Below are 19,272 nucleotides of genomic sequence, written 5' to 3'. Positions count from 1 at the left end.
TCTGAACAAGGCACTGTGTGCTGACCACAGAAGTCCCCCTCAGCCGACCTCCTGCTTTCTGGGATGTCATTAAGCTGTGGCAGAGCATCTGCCCTTTGCATGCAAAAGGTCCCTGGTTCATTCCCTGGCAGCCTCTCCAGGCGGGGCAGGGCAGGGCAGGGCAAGATTCCTTCCTGAAACCTTGGAGAAGCTGCTGCCAATCAGTGTAGACCAGGGGTTCCCAACCTGTGGTCGTCCAGATGTTGCTGAACTACAAACCCCATCATCCCCAGTTATAATTTATTGTGGCTGAGGATGGTGGGAATTGTAATTTAGCAACATCTAGACGACCACAGATATTGTCTACATCCTGGTGTAGACAATACTGAGCTAGATGGACCAATGGTCTGGCTCAGTAGAAGGCAGCTCCCTATGGTTCATCCAGTGTTGAGCTTTAGATAGGATGTTTCCAGAAAGCAGCGAAATGTGCTTGAAGAGTGCTTCTGCATGTGCGGTTTTACTTGCTTTTCGCATACCCCAGCAGGTTTCCCTGGTCCAAGCCTGCGTTTCTTCCATTCCTCAGGAGTTCAGGGTTGTTGACAAACTGGAAGGCGATCTCTTCGTTAGGGTGGTGCATCCCACACTCAAACAAACAGGCAAACTGCAGTGATCTCCCTTCCTCACACACCACCAGATCCGAGTAGGCACTGGGCCCCTCATATATCACCTGGGGAGCTCTCCAAGAACCCTTCTCCAGTGGGGAATCATTAAGGTAGATGCCCAGATCCAGGCGCCTGTGTCTGTGGGTGGGATGGGAGAACATCAGCCATTGCTTGGTATTACCTAGGGAGGACGAAGAGGGATGGGTGCCTGGATCCAGCACAGGGCTGAAACTCACTACGCTGCCTTGACAACCATTTGGTGGCTCATACAACTCCTTGCATAGGGAAGCATCTTCAAAACGGTCCCCTTGGTCCATGCTGAAGGCCTCCGCTCGGTACCTCTTTTGACTGCGAGCACTGCAGTATAACACTGGGCTACGATCCTCGCGGGTCAGCTCAGCAACCTGGCACTCCGAGGTCTGCAAATTCTCAAGGAGCTGGCCCCGGACCCAGCTCTGTCCCAAGTCATCACTGTAAAACATGAAGCTATGAGGGTTGGTCCAGCATGGGACCGAGTGGCCAAAACAGCGCCTGTGGATGTAGTAGGTGTATGCGGGAATCACCAGACGCCCCGAGCTCAACTGCACGCCATGGCCAGGCCCAACAGCAAAGGTGGCCCAGTTGACCAAGTCCTCTCCAATCACCTCCTCCGTCAGGTCTGTCGTCTGACTCCAGGTGCGGCCTCCATCTTGGCTAAAGACGTAGCACAGCCGGGCAGCGTTCTTCCCCGTCCTGATCTGGTGACCCTCTGAAATGTGGGTCTGCACACAGATGAAGAAGAGAAAAACAGTGCCACTGCTTTTCTCATACACTGGGCAAGGATTCATGGTCCGGTGTTTCGGCAGTGTCGCGGTCATCATAGACTCCTGAGGACCCCACTAGAGCAAGACAGAGAGAGCCAAAATGGTGACTCAATTGGCTTTTGATTCTGCATTTCATAGGGCAGCAGTTCTCAAACTTGGGTCCCCAGATGATATTGGACTACAACTCCCATCACCCCCAGCCGCAGTGGCTTTCAACCAACATATGGGGACTTAAGCTTGAGAACTCCTGTCATAGGGAACATTAATAGCCAAACTGCACATTTCAATCGGTATTAAACATGCTTTACCATCATGGCTTCCAAACAAGGAAGCTAAATCACAAGATAGGCATTATTGTGAGGAGGGGCATGGCCACAGGAATGCAGCCTGGGAAATGTAGTCCCAACCCACATTCTGGGATTTTTTTGCTCCCAAACAAACACACACCCCTGCCCCCCCCCAATTGTCATCACCAGTTCTTATCTCTCCCCATTCTAAGGACCAAGTCAGAGGGGACTTTAACTCTATCATTACCCTTGGGTGCTTGCTTTTTTTTCCTGTGTGGTGCGCCAACTAATTTAGCTGGCATCTGTACCAAGAATGATTAGGCTCACTGCTAAGATGGCTGATTGATAAACATAAACCGTGCAGTAGTGACTGGTAGAATAGAATGTAAAATTATCCTTCTTTGCCAACTGTAGTAGCAAGAACATTATTTACATGATTATGTGCCCCTGTGGTCTCAAGTATATAGGAAAAAGTACCAGGGCAATTAGAACCAGGATTCTGGAACATCGTTCTAGAATCAAACATAATGTTTTGGAGGCTCCCTTAATGGAACATTTTCTATCCTCTCTACATTCTCCTGAAGACATCAGGTTTAGTGTTATTTTCAGATATCAGCCTCGTAGATTCCAGCATGAGGATATTGAGTCTTTCCTTTTAAAAATGGAAGCTTTTTTCATATTCAAACTTAATACAGTTTTTCCCCATGGCTTGAACTCATCATGCGACATGGCAGTGTTTCTTTAAGGCACATTGGATCGCCTTATGTATGCTATGATAAGAGATATTCACAAGTTCCCCATTTAGGACAGATTGAGACAATTTCCTGGCTGTTGATATTCAATTCATGTTTAGAAACATTTTTTTAAAAAAGGTAAATGACAATACTTACCTGTAATTGGCATTGTGAGCAGAATTGCTATTACCTAATATTTCATAAGGGCTTTGTAATAGTGTCTTTAATGATATACATCTAACTGATGAATACAGCCCGTAATAATCCAGAATTATGTCATCACTGATTGGTAATTTTCATAGGTTTTGCAAGCTAAGCAATTACATTGATAATTATTGTTGATGACTGGTTTATGTTTATCTATCACAAGATGGCTGATTGGCCTGTTTGTGAAGCAAAAACCCTGGCCAAGAGATCTCAAAGCGATGCGGGAACTTGCTGAATCCTGGGAAAACACCACTTTTGCTTAACTTGTTTGTAGTTATTCAGGACTGTTACCGTTTCAATTGCCTGCATGTCTTTGGGAAAGATGTGCCCAGAGGTGCACCTAGGTCATTTTGGAGCCTAGACCTAAAGACCTTTGGAGCCCCCACCTTGCTTTGGAGGCCCCCCACCCACCCACACACCTTGACACATGCAGTATTTTTAGCACAGGGTTCTTGAGGGCACAAACAGCAACTGAACTGAGAAGAATGCAAGAATATAAAACCGGTCTATTTATGCAAATCTGCATGAGCAGAAACATTTCCACACGCAACTTCACATATTCCCATCCCACATCTTTCTTTCCCCACTCCCCCCTCTGTCTCTAAAGCAGAGGTGGCACTCAGCTGCCTGGCACAGTGCCACCCAGGACAGACCAAGGAGGATTGGGAGGGGGGGCTGGGGGTGTGGAGGCCCTGGACTTTGGCCCGGAAGTCCAGGGGTAAGAGCACCTCTGTAGTGTGCCTTTTGAAATGTCTGGCCACGGGGCCACTGTTTGCCTATATTTCTTTCTTTGGACACATGTGCATTTATCCTGTAACATGGAACCAAAGATTGTGTACATTTCTTTCTGAGGCATGCATGTTAATACTTTGTAGTGTCAGGCCTGAGTGGTGGTGGGGGCTTCAAGTTCCTGGGCTGGATTGAGCGAGTGTGGGGCCTGTAGCATATGTTATAAAGGGGCCCTAATTTTTTTAAAAATGCACATAAATATTAAAATATAAATTATTTACTTGCATAGTAAAGTAATTCAATTTTTTTCATTTGCTATATTTTGGAGTATGGGGGACCAAGCCACAAACTCACGCTTAATACAACAACAGTGAACATTTATATACCATTTTCCAATCAAAATTCTCAAAGTGGTTTACATAGAAAAATAAAGAGTGGATAGATGATTGTCTGTTTCCAAAGGGCTCACACGCTAAAAAGAAAAATGTAGTAGGCACCAGCAACAGCCACTGGACAGATGCTGTGCTGGGCCTTCTCTTCAAAGGCACATTTAGCAGAAAAGGGATATTTTATCTAACATGGACCAAATAAAACAGGTAAAGTTTTTACTTTAATTCCCAGCAGGTTGGCTAGGGTAAAATTGAGTTGCAATGTGGAGTAGATATGTTTTGAATTATTATAGCAATGGTTTATATGTATAGCTAACATGAACCGTGCAGACAGGTAAGCAGGAAGTCAATATTTACTTAATTAAATGTAATTGGATTGCTAAGATATTGTAAAAATGAATACAAGGTTTTAAAATGCAAAAGGTTTTAACTTTAATTCCCAGTTGGAAGCTGGGCGTGCGGGGCCCTTTAAAACGCAGGGCCCGTAGCAAATGCTACATTTGCCACTACCATTAATCTGCCATAGCCTTCAATCCCTCCCACCCCACCATCCTGATCCAAAGGAGACCCCACTTTGTGTTCCCAAGCACAGGGAGGGGCTCTTTCCACGGTCAGTGCTTGCCCTTGCAGACAAATGCCAAATACAAAGGTGGAGTAGGTGGGGGGGGCATGGCTAGGGAGTGCACTGGTGCAGAGGGCATGGCCAGCCAGTGTGGCCCTGCTCCCTGCTTCCCCCTGTTCAGTGAATGCGAGGAGAGGATGTATCCAGAAGGTTCTAGTCTTGTGGGCGAGGGAGAAAACTTCACCCTATTCACTTTCCCTGGAACCTAAACAATTTCACGCACCCTTATTATCACACCCTCCTTAAGTCATATGACTGACAGAGGAAAATGCCCCAGGCTCTCTAGTCTTTCCTCCTAAGAACAGCCCTGCTGGATCAGGCCCAAGAAAGCCCATCTAGTCCAGCATCCTATTTCACACAGTGGCCCACCAGATGCCACTGGGAGCCTACAGGCAGGAGTTGAAAGGGCCATGTCCTCTCTCCTGCTGTGACTCCCCTGCAACTGGTACTCAGAGGCATCCTGCCTTTGAGGCTGGAGGTGGCCTATATCCCTCTGACTAGTAGCCATTGATAGACCTCTCCTCCATGAAGTGATCCAAACCCCTCTTAAAGCCATCCAGGTTGTTGGCTGCCACCACATCTTGTGGCAGAGAATTCCAAAGCAGATTGTGAGGAACTCCAAAAGGATCTCTCCAAACTGGGTGAGTGGGCAATAAAATGTCAAAAGCAGTTCAGTGAAAGCAAGTGTAACGTGATGCACATTGGGGCAAACCGCTCCCCCCCAATTTAATATATATGCTAATGTGATCTGAGCTGTCAGTGACTGACCAGGAGAGGGATCTTGGGGTTGTGGTGGACAGCTTGTGGAAAGTGTCGACTCAGTGTGCGGCAGCTGTGGACAAAGCAAATTCCATGCTAGGGATCATTAGGAAGGGGATTGAAAAAAAGAATGCCAATAGTATAATGAGCTTATACAAATCTATGGTGCAGCCACATTTGGAGTACTGTGTACAGTTCTGGTCACCGTATCTTAAGAAGGACATTGTAGAACGGGAAAAGGTGCAGAAGAGGGCAACCAAGACGATCAGGGACCTGGAGCACCTTCCTTATGAAGGAAGGCTATGGCACCTGGGGCTCTTTAGTCTGGAAAAGAGGGACTGAAGGGAGACATGACAGAGTTCTATAAAATTATGAATGGAGTAGACAGAGTGGACAGAGAGAGACATTCTTCTCCCTCTCTCACAACACTAGAACCAGCCCTGAAAGTGAAGACCTGGAATTTTAGGACCAACAGAAGGAAGTACTTTTTCACACAGCACATAATCTATGGAATCTCTGCCATGGGATGTGGTGATAGCCACTAGCTTGGATGGCTTTAAAAAGGGGCTTAGACAAATTCATAGGGGACAGGTATATCAATAGCTACTAGTCGAGTGGCTGTGGGCCACCTCCAGCCCTAGAGGCACGATGCCTCTAAATACCAGTTGTAGGGGAGCAACAGCAGGAGGAGGGAGGGCAGGCACAGAACTATGCCTGTGGGCTTCTCAGAGGCATCTGGTGGGTCACTGTCTGAAACAGGATGCTGGACTGGATGGGCCTCCTTGGCCTGATCCAGCAGGACTCTTCTTATATCCCTCTCTCCTGTTACAAGGAGCATCCTCCACCCCTTGTGGCTGATCATCCAGACTCTGCTTCTGGGTGAAGAACCACAAGCTCAGTGTTTATTGGGAAACTATCTTTTCCTGTCCATCCAGATACCTGGAGTAACAATGGCTGATATCCAGTCTAGTGCTGCAGTACTGCAACGAAGATACATATGCTCAAGAATGGATCTATTTGTGTAGCTGAATGGATGCTCAATTCTGTACCATCTTTTAGAGCAGAGATTCTCAACGTTGGGTCCCCAGATGTTATTGGACTTCAACTCCCATAATCCCCAACCAAAGGCCACTGGGGCTGGGGATTATGAGAGTTGAAGTCCAATAACATCTGGGGACCCAGCGTTGAGAATCCCTGTTTTAGAGTCTCCGTCCACTTGCTAAGAACTAACAGCAGATAAAACATTGAAAAGCTCCTCTAAAAGATGTGCCTCTAATTGGTTTTATTTCTTTTTTTTAAAGCACTGAGGGTAGGAGCTTGGTGGAGCTCTTCTGGGAGGGTGTTCCAAAGTCGAGGGGCCACAACCAAAAAGTCCCAGTCTGTAGTCCCCAACAACCAGATCTCTCTTGATGGTGGGGCCATGAGCAGAGCCTGAGATGCCGAATGGAGGGCCCTGGCAGGTTCATATGGGGTTAATTTCAAATGCTGCAGGTGAAGGGGAATAGAATAAAACCAAGACCAGCACGGCTACTTTCTTCCCCTGCCTGTGTCACCTGGACAGATGTGCCTTGCTTCTGCCCTCGCCTCATCACCAGGAAGAGGGCATCTTCATCTCTGGGCGATGAGCGCTCCTCCGCAAAAGCCAAGAAAGTGGACTCCAGGGGCAGGTACAGCAGGGCTGGGATGCGATAGGTGAGGCCTTGGAGCGCTTCCTGGCGGAAAAGAGTCACCTTCTCAGAACGGATGTGAGCCTCAGTCATGATTGCTGGGGGAGTTCTGGTGGGGGCCAGAGTGGGGTGGGGAGAGAGAGAGAGAGAGAATATGTATGTCAGGAATTTGTGAGAAACCAGAAAACCTGTGCAGTGGGAGAGTGGGTTCGGAGCTGCCAACAACAACAACAACAACAATAACAATAACAACAGGGGCTCATGCTTGGGAACCCCTGAGCTATGGAAAGATACACAGGACAGGTGTGCTATTTTGACCATACATGGATCTCACAGTTGAAGTCTCTAACATGCGACGCTTTCAAGTTTTCAAGGGCTTTTACTTTCTGTTTGCCATCCAGAGTGATTGCTGGCTTTTAAAATGAAAGGGAGAGCTGGTCTCGTGGCAGCAAGCATGCCTTATCTCCTTTGCCAAGCAGGGTCTGCCCTGGTTTGCATTGGAATGGGAGACTACATGTGTGAGCAGCACAGTAAGATTTTCCCTTTAGGGGATGGGGCCAGTCTGGGAAGAACACCTGCCTGCTTGCATGCAGAAGGTTCTAGGTTCCCTCCCTGGCAGCATCTCCAAGACAGGGCTGATAGAGACTCCTGACTGTAACCTGGGAGAAGCCACTGCCAGTCTTTGCTGGAAGCAGTCTGTAGTACTTGAATAAAACTGTTTTAAAGTCTTTTCTTTTTACAAGCCTCTCTGAATTGGTTCTTAACTCTGGGCAAGTGGGGGCACGAAGGGGGACTTCTCTGGGGCAATCATGTCCTCAAATGGTCAGAAGCTATCAGTTTTCTCATCATGTGTAGGCTTGTACATGGAAGGAAAGACTTTGTCTACACAATTCCCATGGCCTACTAAATGAGCAACTGTACCCTAAAAAAGGAGATGAGATGAGTTTGGCATGACTTGATCTTGATAAACCCGTGCTGGCTGTTACTAATCACCACATTTTTTTCCAAGTGCTTACTGACCAACACTTTATAATCTGTTCTAGCATCTTGCCCGTTCTCTATGGTCAAGTTGATCGGTCTATACAGTAGTTTTGCAAAGCCCCGCTCCCCCCACCTTTCCCCTTCTTTCTTCTTCTTCTTGTAATACTATTTTATTGATAGACTTGTAATTGCTTTGTGCAGTGTTGATTTTATTTATTTATTTATTTATTATTTACATTTTATATCCCGCTCTTCCTCCAAGGAGCCCAAAGCGGTGTACTACATACTTAAGTTTCTCCTCACAACAACCCTGTGAAGTAGGTCAGGCTGAGAGAGAAGTGACTGGCCCAGATTCACCCAGCAATTCTCATGGCTGAATGGGGATTTGAACTCGGGTCTCCCCAGTCCTAGTCCAGCACTCTAACCACTACACCACAATGGCCTTGACTGTGCCAATGGCATATAGATTTGGGACACACAGTCCACCAGGATGTTATCCTGTTCAAGTCACACATCACCTTTTGTTCACTGGGGCTTGTTCAGGAGAACTTCCTGGGGGATTGTGTATAAGCAGTTTATTAGGGGCAACTATCGTGACAACATTCCAGAGTGCTATCTTTTAATCTCTTGGAGGTAAACCAAGAGTCTTTTGGCACTTGAAAGACTTCATAGTGGTGGAAGCTGTTTGTGCATCTGACAAAGCAGGTTCTTCTAGTCCACAGAACTCTCACCCACAAGAAAGATGAAATATCATCTTTAAGTTGGTGCAAACTCTTAGTTGTTTCTGGACCAACTCATGTTTACAATAATCAGTGCAAGCTCTCAAGCTGCACATTTTTGCTTAGGAAACTTGCTGCTTCCTGGTGAAATGCCCTCTCTTGTGACTGTATAAATAAAAGCTGCTGATAGCAACAAAAATATGGACAAACAGAAAAGTTGGGCTCTTCATCAGGATGTAATCTCATAGGAACATAGGAAGCTGCCATATACTGAGTCAGACCACTGGTCTATCTAGCTCAGTATTGTCTTCACAGACTGGCAGCGGCTTCTCCAAGGTTGCAGGCAGGAGTCTCTCTCAGCTCTCTCTTGGAGATGCTGTCAGGGAGGGAACTGGGAACCTTCTGCTCTTCCCAGAGCGGCTCCATCCCCTGAGGGGAATATCTTACAGTGTTCACATTTCTAGTTTCCCACTCATACGCAACCAGGGCATATATGCAACTGAGTGATACTAAGCAGGTCTAGAGCTGTGCCCTGGGGATGTCTAGTTCTGATGAATGTGAAGCAACTCTCTGGTGCTGTGCAGACCGGCAGGAATTTCCAGTATGGCCAGCTCACTGCAGGACCTGCTGTGTCTGGGGGTGGGGGTGGGAGTGGGGACGTCTTCAACATAACTGGTGTCTTTACTTTGCTTGAATGAATCCACCCACAGCTTTCACCCTCAGGCTCTCCACCCTCAATTGCTGATGCAGACTAGAATTCCCACTCCGTCCCACTCACATGATGAGCACAACCACCCTTACGTTGCCCTGATGGCGAGTCCATAAGGATCGTCACAACTTTGTTGCAAGTAAGTCCGCAGAAGTGACTAGCCCGCAAACACCTTGAGTTGCTTGCTTGCCCTCGGCTGGTCGATGGGGGCCAGGGTGGCCCAAGGCTCACCAATCTCAGGTCATGCTTCTGAGACAGCAGCGACAGCAGCAGCAACCGGTTAGCGCTCTCAGACTAGGCCACCAAGTCAGGCGGGGGCATCAGGTCATTCCTAGCTTGTGTTGAGGGTGGCGGGGGTGTAAGATCCTACAATACCTTGGCAGATTCACTACTACTACTACTACTACTACTACTACTACTACTACTACCACACACACACACACACACACACACACACTTTTCAAAAGAAGTCCTCCCCAAAGCAGTTTACATAGAAAAATAAGATGAATAAATAAAATGGTTCCCTGTCCCCCAAAGGCTCACAATCTAAAAAGAAACATAAGGTGGACACCAGCTACAGCCACTGACTGGAGGGATGCTGTGCTGGGGCTGGATAGGGCCAGTTGTTCTCCCCGTGCTAAAGATAAGAGAACCACCACTTGAAAAGGCGCCTCCTTGCTCAGTTAGCAGAGGCAGCAGAACAGTGGTAGCAGAGATTCCACATACTCCAGGCGAGTGAAACCTATCTGCAGATTGCCCACACGATCCAAACATATCTAATAGTGGGGAGAAAAGGTGTTCCCCAGTGGGGCAAGGAAGGGAAAGTGATCAGCAGGTCCCAGTGGGATGAGGAATGGCGGCAACCATAAATGTGGGTGTTGCTCACCCTGGTGGGGGTGGGTGCGCCTGTCCCCCCTGATGTATAGTGAAATAGTAACAGAATTGCACAGCTCGAATTAGTTTGAAGTTATAGTTCTCTGCAGGAGAAGTTGCTTTTCCTGTCAGTGCAAAGCACTGTCAAAACTATGTCCCTCTAGTAGTTTTCCATCCCCCATAGGTTACAGCGACCGACTGGAATGTAGAAAAGCTGATATGTAGAAAAGCTGATATGACTAGGAAGAAGTTGATGTCTTCCTGTGTACATGTTTGTGGTTTGTGCCTGGCCTCGGGACTCTGGCAACAATATGCTGTTTTTTGTGTGTGTGGATGACTTTTGAATTTTTCTTGTATAAAGGTAGGCTGTTTGAAATAATTCTTTGTCCTGCTTTGAGCATAAGCCAAAGTAACACCTCTCTTCTTAAGGCAGAATAAAAGCTTTGATCTTTAAATCCTCTCATCTGGGCTGATTATTGGGCTCCATCTGCCCAGAAAAGAACCTCTGGGTCAAGTCTACCATACTGGGTCAAGTCTACCATAATACATCACACACACCCCGAGCCCCTCCTTGTATCCACACCTTACTCTGCCCCGTGGAAATGCTGCCCCTGATTGTGGTCTCAAAGAACAGCTCTTGTCAAGCTCCCCTGCCTAGTTGCTTGGGCACATTTCCAACTCAACCCAGACAACCAGGCAAGTGGTTATTTATTTACATGCCTGTGTGCCTGTGTTCAGTCGATTCCATACTTGACTTAAGTCAATTGAATACTTAATACTTCTATACTGCCCAGAGATACAAGTGTTGGTTGGGCTGCATAGAAAGATTTATTTATTTATTTATATTATTTCTATACCGCCCCAAACTTGTGTCTCTGAGCAGTTTACAGGTTAAAATCATTTAAAACATTAAATCAACCATTAAATTCATTTTAAATCATTTAAAACCCAATATTAAACATATTAAAACTACAAATCTAATTAAAAGCCTAACATATGTTACACACACACACACACACACACACACTCCCCGATTAAACTGCCACCCCGCAAAAGCTGCTCCTACTTGTCCCTTGGGGGGAAATGTAGCACACATGGAACATGGGTCTGTTTCACCCTGCAGAGCCAATAACTCCGGAGGCCACACCATGCTCATCAGGGAAATGGCACCCCGGAAACGCAGCAGGGGCTCCCCAATCGCGGCAGCACCCAGATGTGGCTGGACTGCGGCTCCCAGAATTTCCAGCCACCTTGGCTTTTGGCCATTGGTGGGAGCTGGAGTCCGACCACAGCTGGGGACCCGATTTTGAGACATCCCCCCACCCCACCCCCTTCTAGCTCTTCCTCAGTCAGACAGCACTGCAGTCTGGATTTGAAACTGCCCCCCTCCAGCTGCTGCCGCAACCATTTCTTAAAAAGCGGCTCACAGGTCCCCCACCCCTGCCAAATCCAGTTACAGCCCAGCACCCAGGAGTGGCACGTGATGACTTCCAGGAGATTGCTGGCGGACTCCCTGGGTGCTTGCTTTGCCTGATTCCCGTCGAATTCCAGCCCAGTGCCTCGGAAATGGGGCGTTGAGGGCTCATCTTGGGCAGAGCAGGGGTGGACACTGAAGGGGTGTGCAGAGGACCCAAAGAAGACCGAGGAGATCCTCGGCAGCGGGAGCTCGGGACCATGGATGGATGGGTGGATGGATGGATGGGTCCCACGCATCTCTGCCCAGGAAGGGCGGGGGGGGGGGCTGTGCGGCTCCATATTCGACTGGGGGGGGGGTGCGAAGAGAAGAGCGTCTTTGCAGTTCAGAGGCTTCTGTGCAGCAAGGAGGGAGAAGAAGGCGGAGGCGCCCGTCTCTCGAGGGGCTGCTCCAACCCGGGAGCTGGGAGGAGAAACTAGGGTTCTTCTCTCTCTCTCTGGGGTGGGGGCGGCGATTGTCCCTGGCTGGTCTCCTCTATGGGGCTCTATGGAGACCCCTCCTCTACACGGGGGGGGGGCTGTCTTTTTCTAGGGGAGAAAGTGGGGGCCGGGGAAGGGAGGGCAGGCTGGGCAGAGGGGTAGGGCGCGATGGGGAAGCGCTTCGTGCCATGACCGGGGATCCCCCCCTCCCGCGCTGTTTCCCCTCTGGGGAGCGGCTGCGTCCAGCCCAGAGCTCCTCGCCTCGCCGGCCTTTAGTAAGGCACGCGTCGCCTCCATCACTCACCTTGCAGCGGCTTCCCTGGAGCGCAGCAGCCGAGCAGCCGCAAGGATTTGGCGTCGAGGGCGCTCTGGAGCAGCGGCTCAGGCCCTCTCCGGCGGCAGCAGGGGCTGGCTTGGGCTTTCTCCCTCCTCCCGAGGAAGCCGCAGACCGGCTCGGCAGGTTCCTTGGGGTCGTGGTGGACAGCTCGTTGAAAGTGTCGACTCAATGTGCGGCAGCTCTGAAAAAGGCCAGTTCCATGCTAGGGATCATTAGGAAGGGGATTGAAAATAAAACGGCTAACTTTATAATGCCCTCATACAAAACTATGGTGCGACCACACTTGGAGTACTGCGTACAATTCTGGTCACCACATCTTAAAAAGGACATTGTTGAACTGGAGAAGGTACAGAAAAGGGCAACCAAGATGATCAGGGGACTAGAGCACCTTTCTTAGGAGGCAAGGCTACAACACCTGAGGCTTTTTAGTTTAGAAAAAAGACGACTGCAGGGAGACATGATAGAGGTCTATAAAACCATGCATGGTGTGGAGAAAGTGGACAGAGAGAAATTCTTCTCCCTCTCACGTAACACTAGAACCAGGGGTCATCCCATGAAATTGATTGCCAGGAAATCTAGGAACAACAAATGGAAGTTTTTTTCACACAACACGTGAGCCACTTGTGGAACTCTCTGCCACAGGACGTAGTGACAGCCAACAACCTGGATGGCTTTAAGAGGGGTTTGGATGACTTCATGGAGGAGAGGTCTATCAAGGGCTACTAGCCGGAGGGCTATAGGCCAGCTCCAGGATCAGAGGCAGGATGCCTCTGAGTACCAGTTGCAGGGGAGTCACAGCAGGAGGGAGAGGGCATGCCCCCTCACCTCTTGCCTGTAGGCTTCCAGTGGCATCTGGTGGGCCTCATTGTTGTGCTAGGGATCATTAGGAAGAGGATTGAAAATAGGAATGCTAGTGTTATAACATACAAATCTATGGTGCACCCACATTTGAAGTACTGTGTGCAGTTCTTGTTGCCATATCTTAAGAAGGATATTCTATAAGTGGAAAAGGTGCAGAAGAGGGCAACCAAGATGCTCAGGGGCCTGGAGAACCTTCCTTATGAGTCAAGGATATAGTATCATTTATTTTATTTTAACACTTATATCCCACTCTTTCTTCGAGGTAATTAGAGCAGTGTACATAGTTATTTTTATCCTCACAACAACCCTGTGATTTAGGTTAGGGTAAGAGATACATGACTGGCCCAGAGTCACCCAGTGAGTTTCATGGGGATTCAAACTTGGGTCTTCTTGGTCCTAGTCCAGCACTCTAACCACTATGCTATGCTGGTTCTCTGGGCCAGGGAGACATGATCAAGGTGTATAAAATTATGCATGGAGTGGCGAGAGCAGGCAGCGAGAAATTTTTCTCCCTCTCTCACAACACTAGAAGCAGGGGCCATCCCAGGGAACTGGAGATCGGGAAATTTAGGACTGACAATAGGGAGAACTTTTTCACACAGTGCATGATTAATCAATGCAATTCTCTGCCACAGGATGTGATGATAACCCCTTGCTTGGATGGCTTTAAAATCCATGCAGGACAGCTCTGGCAATGGCTACTAGTCTGGTGGCTATAGGCCACCTCCAGCCCCAGAGGCAAGATACCTGTAAATAAATACCATTTGCAGGGGAGCAACAGCAGGAGGGCATGCCCTCAGCTCTTGCTTGTGGGCTTCCCAGAGGCATCTGATGGGCCACTGTGTGAAGCAGAGTGTTGGACTAGTTAGGCCTTGGGCCTGATCCAGAAGTGTAATCTATGCAAAATGACTTTACCTGGTCAGTGTTGGAAATCTACTAATCTATATTTATGCACACCTCACCCCATCCAGATTTCCCCAAGCATCCAGTTTTTGTGAGTAAACAAGCGACCTTTAGGAAAATGCGACCAGTCCAATTTGGATTAGAGTTGAAAGCGCAACTAAGGAGCCAAGGATTTTTGGCACAAGAATCCAGCCCAAATCCACTTGAAATACTCCGCTGTGGCACTGAGAGTGGCAAAGTCTTCTTTCCTGCCACTGATGTGGTGGGCCCCAGTTTTCCAGGGCTCCCCCTTCATGTGTACGATTCCAGCAAGTGATCAACGAGCACCATGAAAAAGTAGATGCCATCTCTCTGGAAGAGATCGGCCAGAAATGTTTTGGACAGATGTGTCAGGTGCCCAGCTGCATGTGTGTGTCTTCCAAGCCAGACCTTCTGCTGCCAATCTTGGCTGCCTTCTCTCTCTCTCTCTCTCTCTCTCTCTCTCTGTCACCAGCACCCTGCTCCTTCAACAAGCCAGGCAGATGAAGCCTCTATGGAGCAAGGCCACCCTGCTAGTCCAGGGCGTCCCAACTGGGTCCCCCAGCTGTCATTGGACTACAACCACATCTGGGGACCCCAAGGTAATTAAAGGGGGATTTTTGCCTCATCACTGTCCTAGCTTTTCTAGTAGTAGCACCTAGGCTGGCTGCCTGCCCCGGGATCCTGTCTGGCCTCCACTCTGAAGGCATTCTGCCAATTCTGTTGACATCCTTATACTGGGCCTGATATACTCAGAAAACCAATTTCATACTGAGAGGTTTAAAACACACTATATGATAAGAACTTAATTAAAGGTTATCTCTGGAATTTCCTCTCTAGCCCCAACTGTTATCTCTGAGACTTCCTCTGTAGCTCAACCGTTATCATCGGAATCTCCTCAGCAATTTCTATTGTTATTATTTACCTACAAGTGAGATAATGTAATCATCGTGTAATTACTTGCCTACGTGATCTGTAAAGTATAAAAGTCTGTTGTAAATGATGCTCGGGGGTTCTGGAATTTAGGCAATAGCCGACCAGAACCTTTGCTTCTGCAGAGCAAATAATAAAGCCTTTTAAACTTCTCCGCTGGTGATGTTCTTTGGCTCACTGACCCAGTAAAAGAACCATTTGGATGGTATAGCAAATTGGTGCCATGACTCGGATTGGGGCCACATTCCTTACACGAGCGTAGGCAACCCCCACTGGGTGGAGAGGCCCCCGGCGACAGATAGACTAACCAGCCCAGTTGGCACCTCACCTTTGTTGAGTAGTGGGCAAGGCTCTACCATCGCGCCGGGACCTTCCACAACTAGGGGCCAGAAATCGGAGAACTAAGGCAAAAGAGGGGTTAGAGTCCCCAGAAAGCGTGCTGAGAGGATGGACGCTCCGGAGCGGGTAAGTAGACTTAAACAAGAGGGGTTAGAGTCCCCTGGTGTGGGTTAGAGTCCCCAATTACTAAGCTACTTACCAGGAAAGAATGGGTACTGCTCAGAGCAAGAAGAAAGGAGAAAACTGTACTCCGTTACAATGTGTGTTAAAGAATTGGATAGCTCTAACGGGAGGAAATCCCCTTAGAAAAAGAAAATGACCAATTTCTGTCAAAATTGTTGGCCATATTACGAATTAGAAAATGGATTAAAATGGCCGGAAGAGGGTTCTGTTGATTACCAAACTATTTTGCAGTTATTACTCTTTTGCACCAGAACCTCAAAATTTGAAGAACATAGCTATGCACAGGCTTTTATGGAGCTTTGGAGAGAGGAGGATATGTTAAAAGCAAGCGGGCTACGGAAGACTTCTTTGATCGCCGTAGGGAAGACGTTCCCTGCAGCCCCACCACTAAGGAAACCTCCTCCATATGTGCACCCTTGCGAGTCTTATCCCTTCCCTGCACCCGTATATTCTCCACATGCAAGCACGTCGTCCCGGTCCAGACCCGGGGGGAGGGGATAGGTTTGGTTCAGAGGGGGGAAACAGACAGGGTGGGGGAAGGCATAGGTTGTGGGCCGTGCGGTTTAGGGGATACGGGACACCGGGAGGGGGAGGGCATAGGTTTGGTTGATACTGGGAAACAGGAGCAGCGTGATTTACTCTCCTCATCTCAGGCCTTGCCACAAAATCTACCCCCTTCCCAAACCCCGGCTCAATATTCCCCAATAGCAACACATACTAGGGCTCAGACACAAAGCCTAGCCTTGCAATGCCCATTGTGGGAAAAATAACGGCAGAAGGGGAGGTGGCTTTGATACATGTGCCTTTCACCTCAGCAGATTTATTAAATTGGAAAAATAACTATCCCACCCTTAGGGAAGATCCAACAAAAATGGCTGGATTATGGGAATCCATTTTTGAGATTCACAACCCCACATGGTCAGACATCAGACAGATGTCTCGCAGTCTTCTAACAAGTGAGGAGAGGCGATTAGTGGAAGGCCGCGGCCACCAGTTGGCCCTTGAGGGGACTGATAAGAATGAGCTACAAGCTCAACTTCTGTTCCCATCAGAAAAGCCCGCATGGGATCACGGAACTAGAGGATAAGAAGCTTTAAAGAAATACTGGGACATTTATTTTTAGAGGCTCTAAAAACTTGTATTCCCAAACCAATTAATATGGCTAAAGTGCACCAAATTACACAAAAGCCTGAGGAAAACCCTGGCGAATTCCTGGAAAGATTGGAAAAAGCTTTTGGGCAATATACTCAGATAGACATTAGCAAGAACGAATTTTGGCTTTTGTAAGCCAAAGCACCCCGGATATAAGAAAAAAATAGCAGAAGATGGAAGGTGGACTTACTCTCCCATTAGCACAATTAATGGAACAGCCAAGAATGACTGTGATTTAGCTCAGATGGGGGAGGAAAATGTATATAAATATGTACAAGGTATTGCTGCGTCTGTACTTTCTCTCTCTGCCTTTATTAGTTTCTGCAGCAGCACTAGCATTTCCAATCTATGAGAAACCCTTTTGCTTGTTTGTAAAAGAGGACAAAGGATGTATGGCTGCAGTTGTGACCCAATATTTGGGTCCAGCATCATGACCAGTAGCCTACCTTTCTGGAAAATTGGAAGGAAAAGGGATCACCATGTTTCTTCTTATTGCAGCTAAATATAAAAAGTGTAATTCCTGCATTTTAACCATTGTATGTGGGTCTTGGGGAGAATTGGAGCCTTTTCCTCTCCCCCTGCTTCAGTGAAATCTCTTGGGAACCCAACCCAGCCAACCTTTTAGTTAGATGCCAGCCAGAGGAATAGCTAGTGGAGAACTCCAGTTTGCAACCTATTGGAATTCATTGAACTTTTATCAAGAGATTTAAAGCATATTTCACCATTCATATTATATATATACGATAACTAGCTGCAGGAAATAGTTTAATACTGTGCCAAGTGTGTTATGTTTGTAACGTCTTTGTACATTCTCTTATGGGAAGCTTGGGTGAATTTGGTGGATGGAGTTGTTGTTTGGAAACACTTTCATGAGGAAGCAAAAGGGAGCTTTTATGCTCTGAAGATGGGTAACACCTTGGTCATATACTGAATGATTCTTCTGTAAATGATTGTGCTTCTCTTAAAGTTGAAATAAGCCAAATTAACTCTTGATTCATAGTAATAGTAAAAAATTAGGAAAGGATTCTAAGGTCCCAATGTTGTAATTCAGCTGAACCCCTTTAAATTGATCTCTTGTTTATTTTGGGGTTTTGTATTGTCTTATTAGATGTCATTAGTCTGTTCAGTTATCGATAAAGTAATGAGAAAGAGGGGAACGGTAGCACCTTCCCAGTCCCATGCTCACCTTTTGTACAGGAGGGGGTCTTAGATCCCCCCTCTACAGTTAACCTTGCTTAAGATTTTTTTATATTATGAAGGGATGTCAGTAAATTGTGGGAGGAAATAAATAAATAAATAAGGAAGAAAGGTTTTAAGCTGAATGGATAAAAGGAGTTGCAAACACAAGCTGATATAATGTGTTGTAAATACTAGAGGTTTTTATGTCTTTGTAATATTTTTGTTACCATGTACACTGAGAGCCACTATAAAATGGTCTAAGGCTTAAATTTAAATTTTTCCTCACAGCCAGCCTTGCTTTGCCTCCGCAAAGAACTTTTGAAATCTAGATGCCACTCCTGTAGCCAGTTATACCAAGTGGCAGGGAGTTCCCAAGTACCCATTTGCATTCACCTGAAGGTCTTCTCAGCTTAAAAGGATCTAGCTTTCTGTGTGCTACTGTTAAACCCATACTGTTTTCACAGCTCCTGATTAGAGACTTGATAATAACTTGTGTTTGTCACAGGCTTCACCCCTCTGCAAGATTATGGACAATTTTCTTGATAACATTTCACCATAGAAGCCTGTTTGTTTCATGAGACACTAGGCCCTGTGAAAGAGATTTCAATCCTATTTCTACAAGGTATATTAATTTTGCCTGGAGGCAAGGACTGTTTCCTTTATATAGGTTGTTATAAGGACATTGCTGACAGAGAGTTGGAACCCTACCTAAACGTGGCTTAGGTGGGGACAGTGAAGATCTCGAAAGCCAGGTGTCACTGACAAATCATCCTGTTATGGAGAATGAAGTCAGATACACTGGAGTACACTGGATGGAGGCAGATTGCCCAAACAGAAGTCTGTAAGTATGCTGGCACAGCGTGGTGTAGTGGTTAGAGTGCTGTACTAGGACTGGGAAAACTCGAGTCCAGTTCTTCATTCAACCATGACACTTGCTGGGTGACATTGAGCCAGCCACTTAAACGGCCTGGCCTGCTTTGAAGGGTTGTTGTGAGAGGAAACTTAAGTATGTAGTACATCACTCTGGACATCTTGGAAGAAGAGCTGCAGGAGGCTACAGGAGAACAGGACTTTATCAGCAGTTCTACCCAAAAGGGCCTTTGCGAGATTCAAGTGCTGAAGTTGATGTTGTGGCCTCTCAAGTGACAAGACTATGTTTGACCTGCCAGGTTTTAAAATGTTTCTTCAAAGTCACAAACCCACGAGGGTGGGGTGAACGTGAACATTATCATTATCATTATTTTTTTATTTTGACTTTTATTACTTTTGCCTCCTGCCCAGGATTGCTGCTTGCAAGCTGACCCATTGGGTTGAAGCCCTTTCTACAGCCCACAAGCCATAGTGGCCATTGCAG

General features: G+C 47.2%; 1 protein-coding gene across 1 annotated transcript; it reads right to left on the bottom strand.

The window, feature by feature from the left end:
- Positions 1 to 477: 477 nt before the first annotated feature.
- NEU3 (neuraminidase 3) lies at positions 478 to 12,387 on the bottom strand. Its single transcript, XM_053310903.1, has 3 exons — positions 12,318 to 12,387; positions 6,725 to 6,947; positions 478 to 1,519 (listed from the first exon to the last, which is right to left on the bottom strand). Exons 2-3 carry the CDS (start codon positions 6,929 to 6,931, stop codon positions 497 to 499), a joined length of 1,230 nt encoding a protein of 409 aa, XP_053166878.1. The 5' UTR covers positions 6,932 to 6,947; positions 12,318 to 12,387; the 3' UTR covers positions 478 to 496.
- Positions 12,388 to 19,272: the final 6,885 nt, after the last annotated feature.

The sequence above is a fragment of the Hemicordylus capensis genome, chromosome 3, assembly GCF_027244095.1.
Source record: "Hemicordylus capensis ecotype Gifberg chromosome 3, rHemCap1.1.pri, whole genome shotgun sequence".
NCBI lineage: Eukaryota > Metazoa > Chordata > Lepidosauria > Squamata > Cordylidae > Hemicordylus > Hemicordylus capensis.
The sequence above is the reverse complement of the archived record's forward strand: the minus strand, read 5'-3'. Positions and strand labels throughout refer to the sequence as shown.

Excerpts from the sequence above, each read along its gene's own strand:
- NEU3 (XM_053310903.1), bottom strand. The coding sequence starts at position 6,931 with ATGACTGAGGCTCACATCCGTTCTGAGAAGGTGACTCTTTTCCGCCAG. Across the intron at positions 1,520-6,724 it reads AGCAAGGCACATCTGTCCAG|TGGGGTCCTCAGGAGTCTAT; the intron begins GTGACACAGGCA and ends GTCTTGCTCTAG.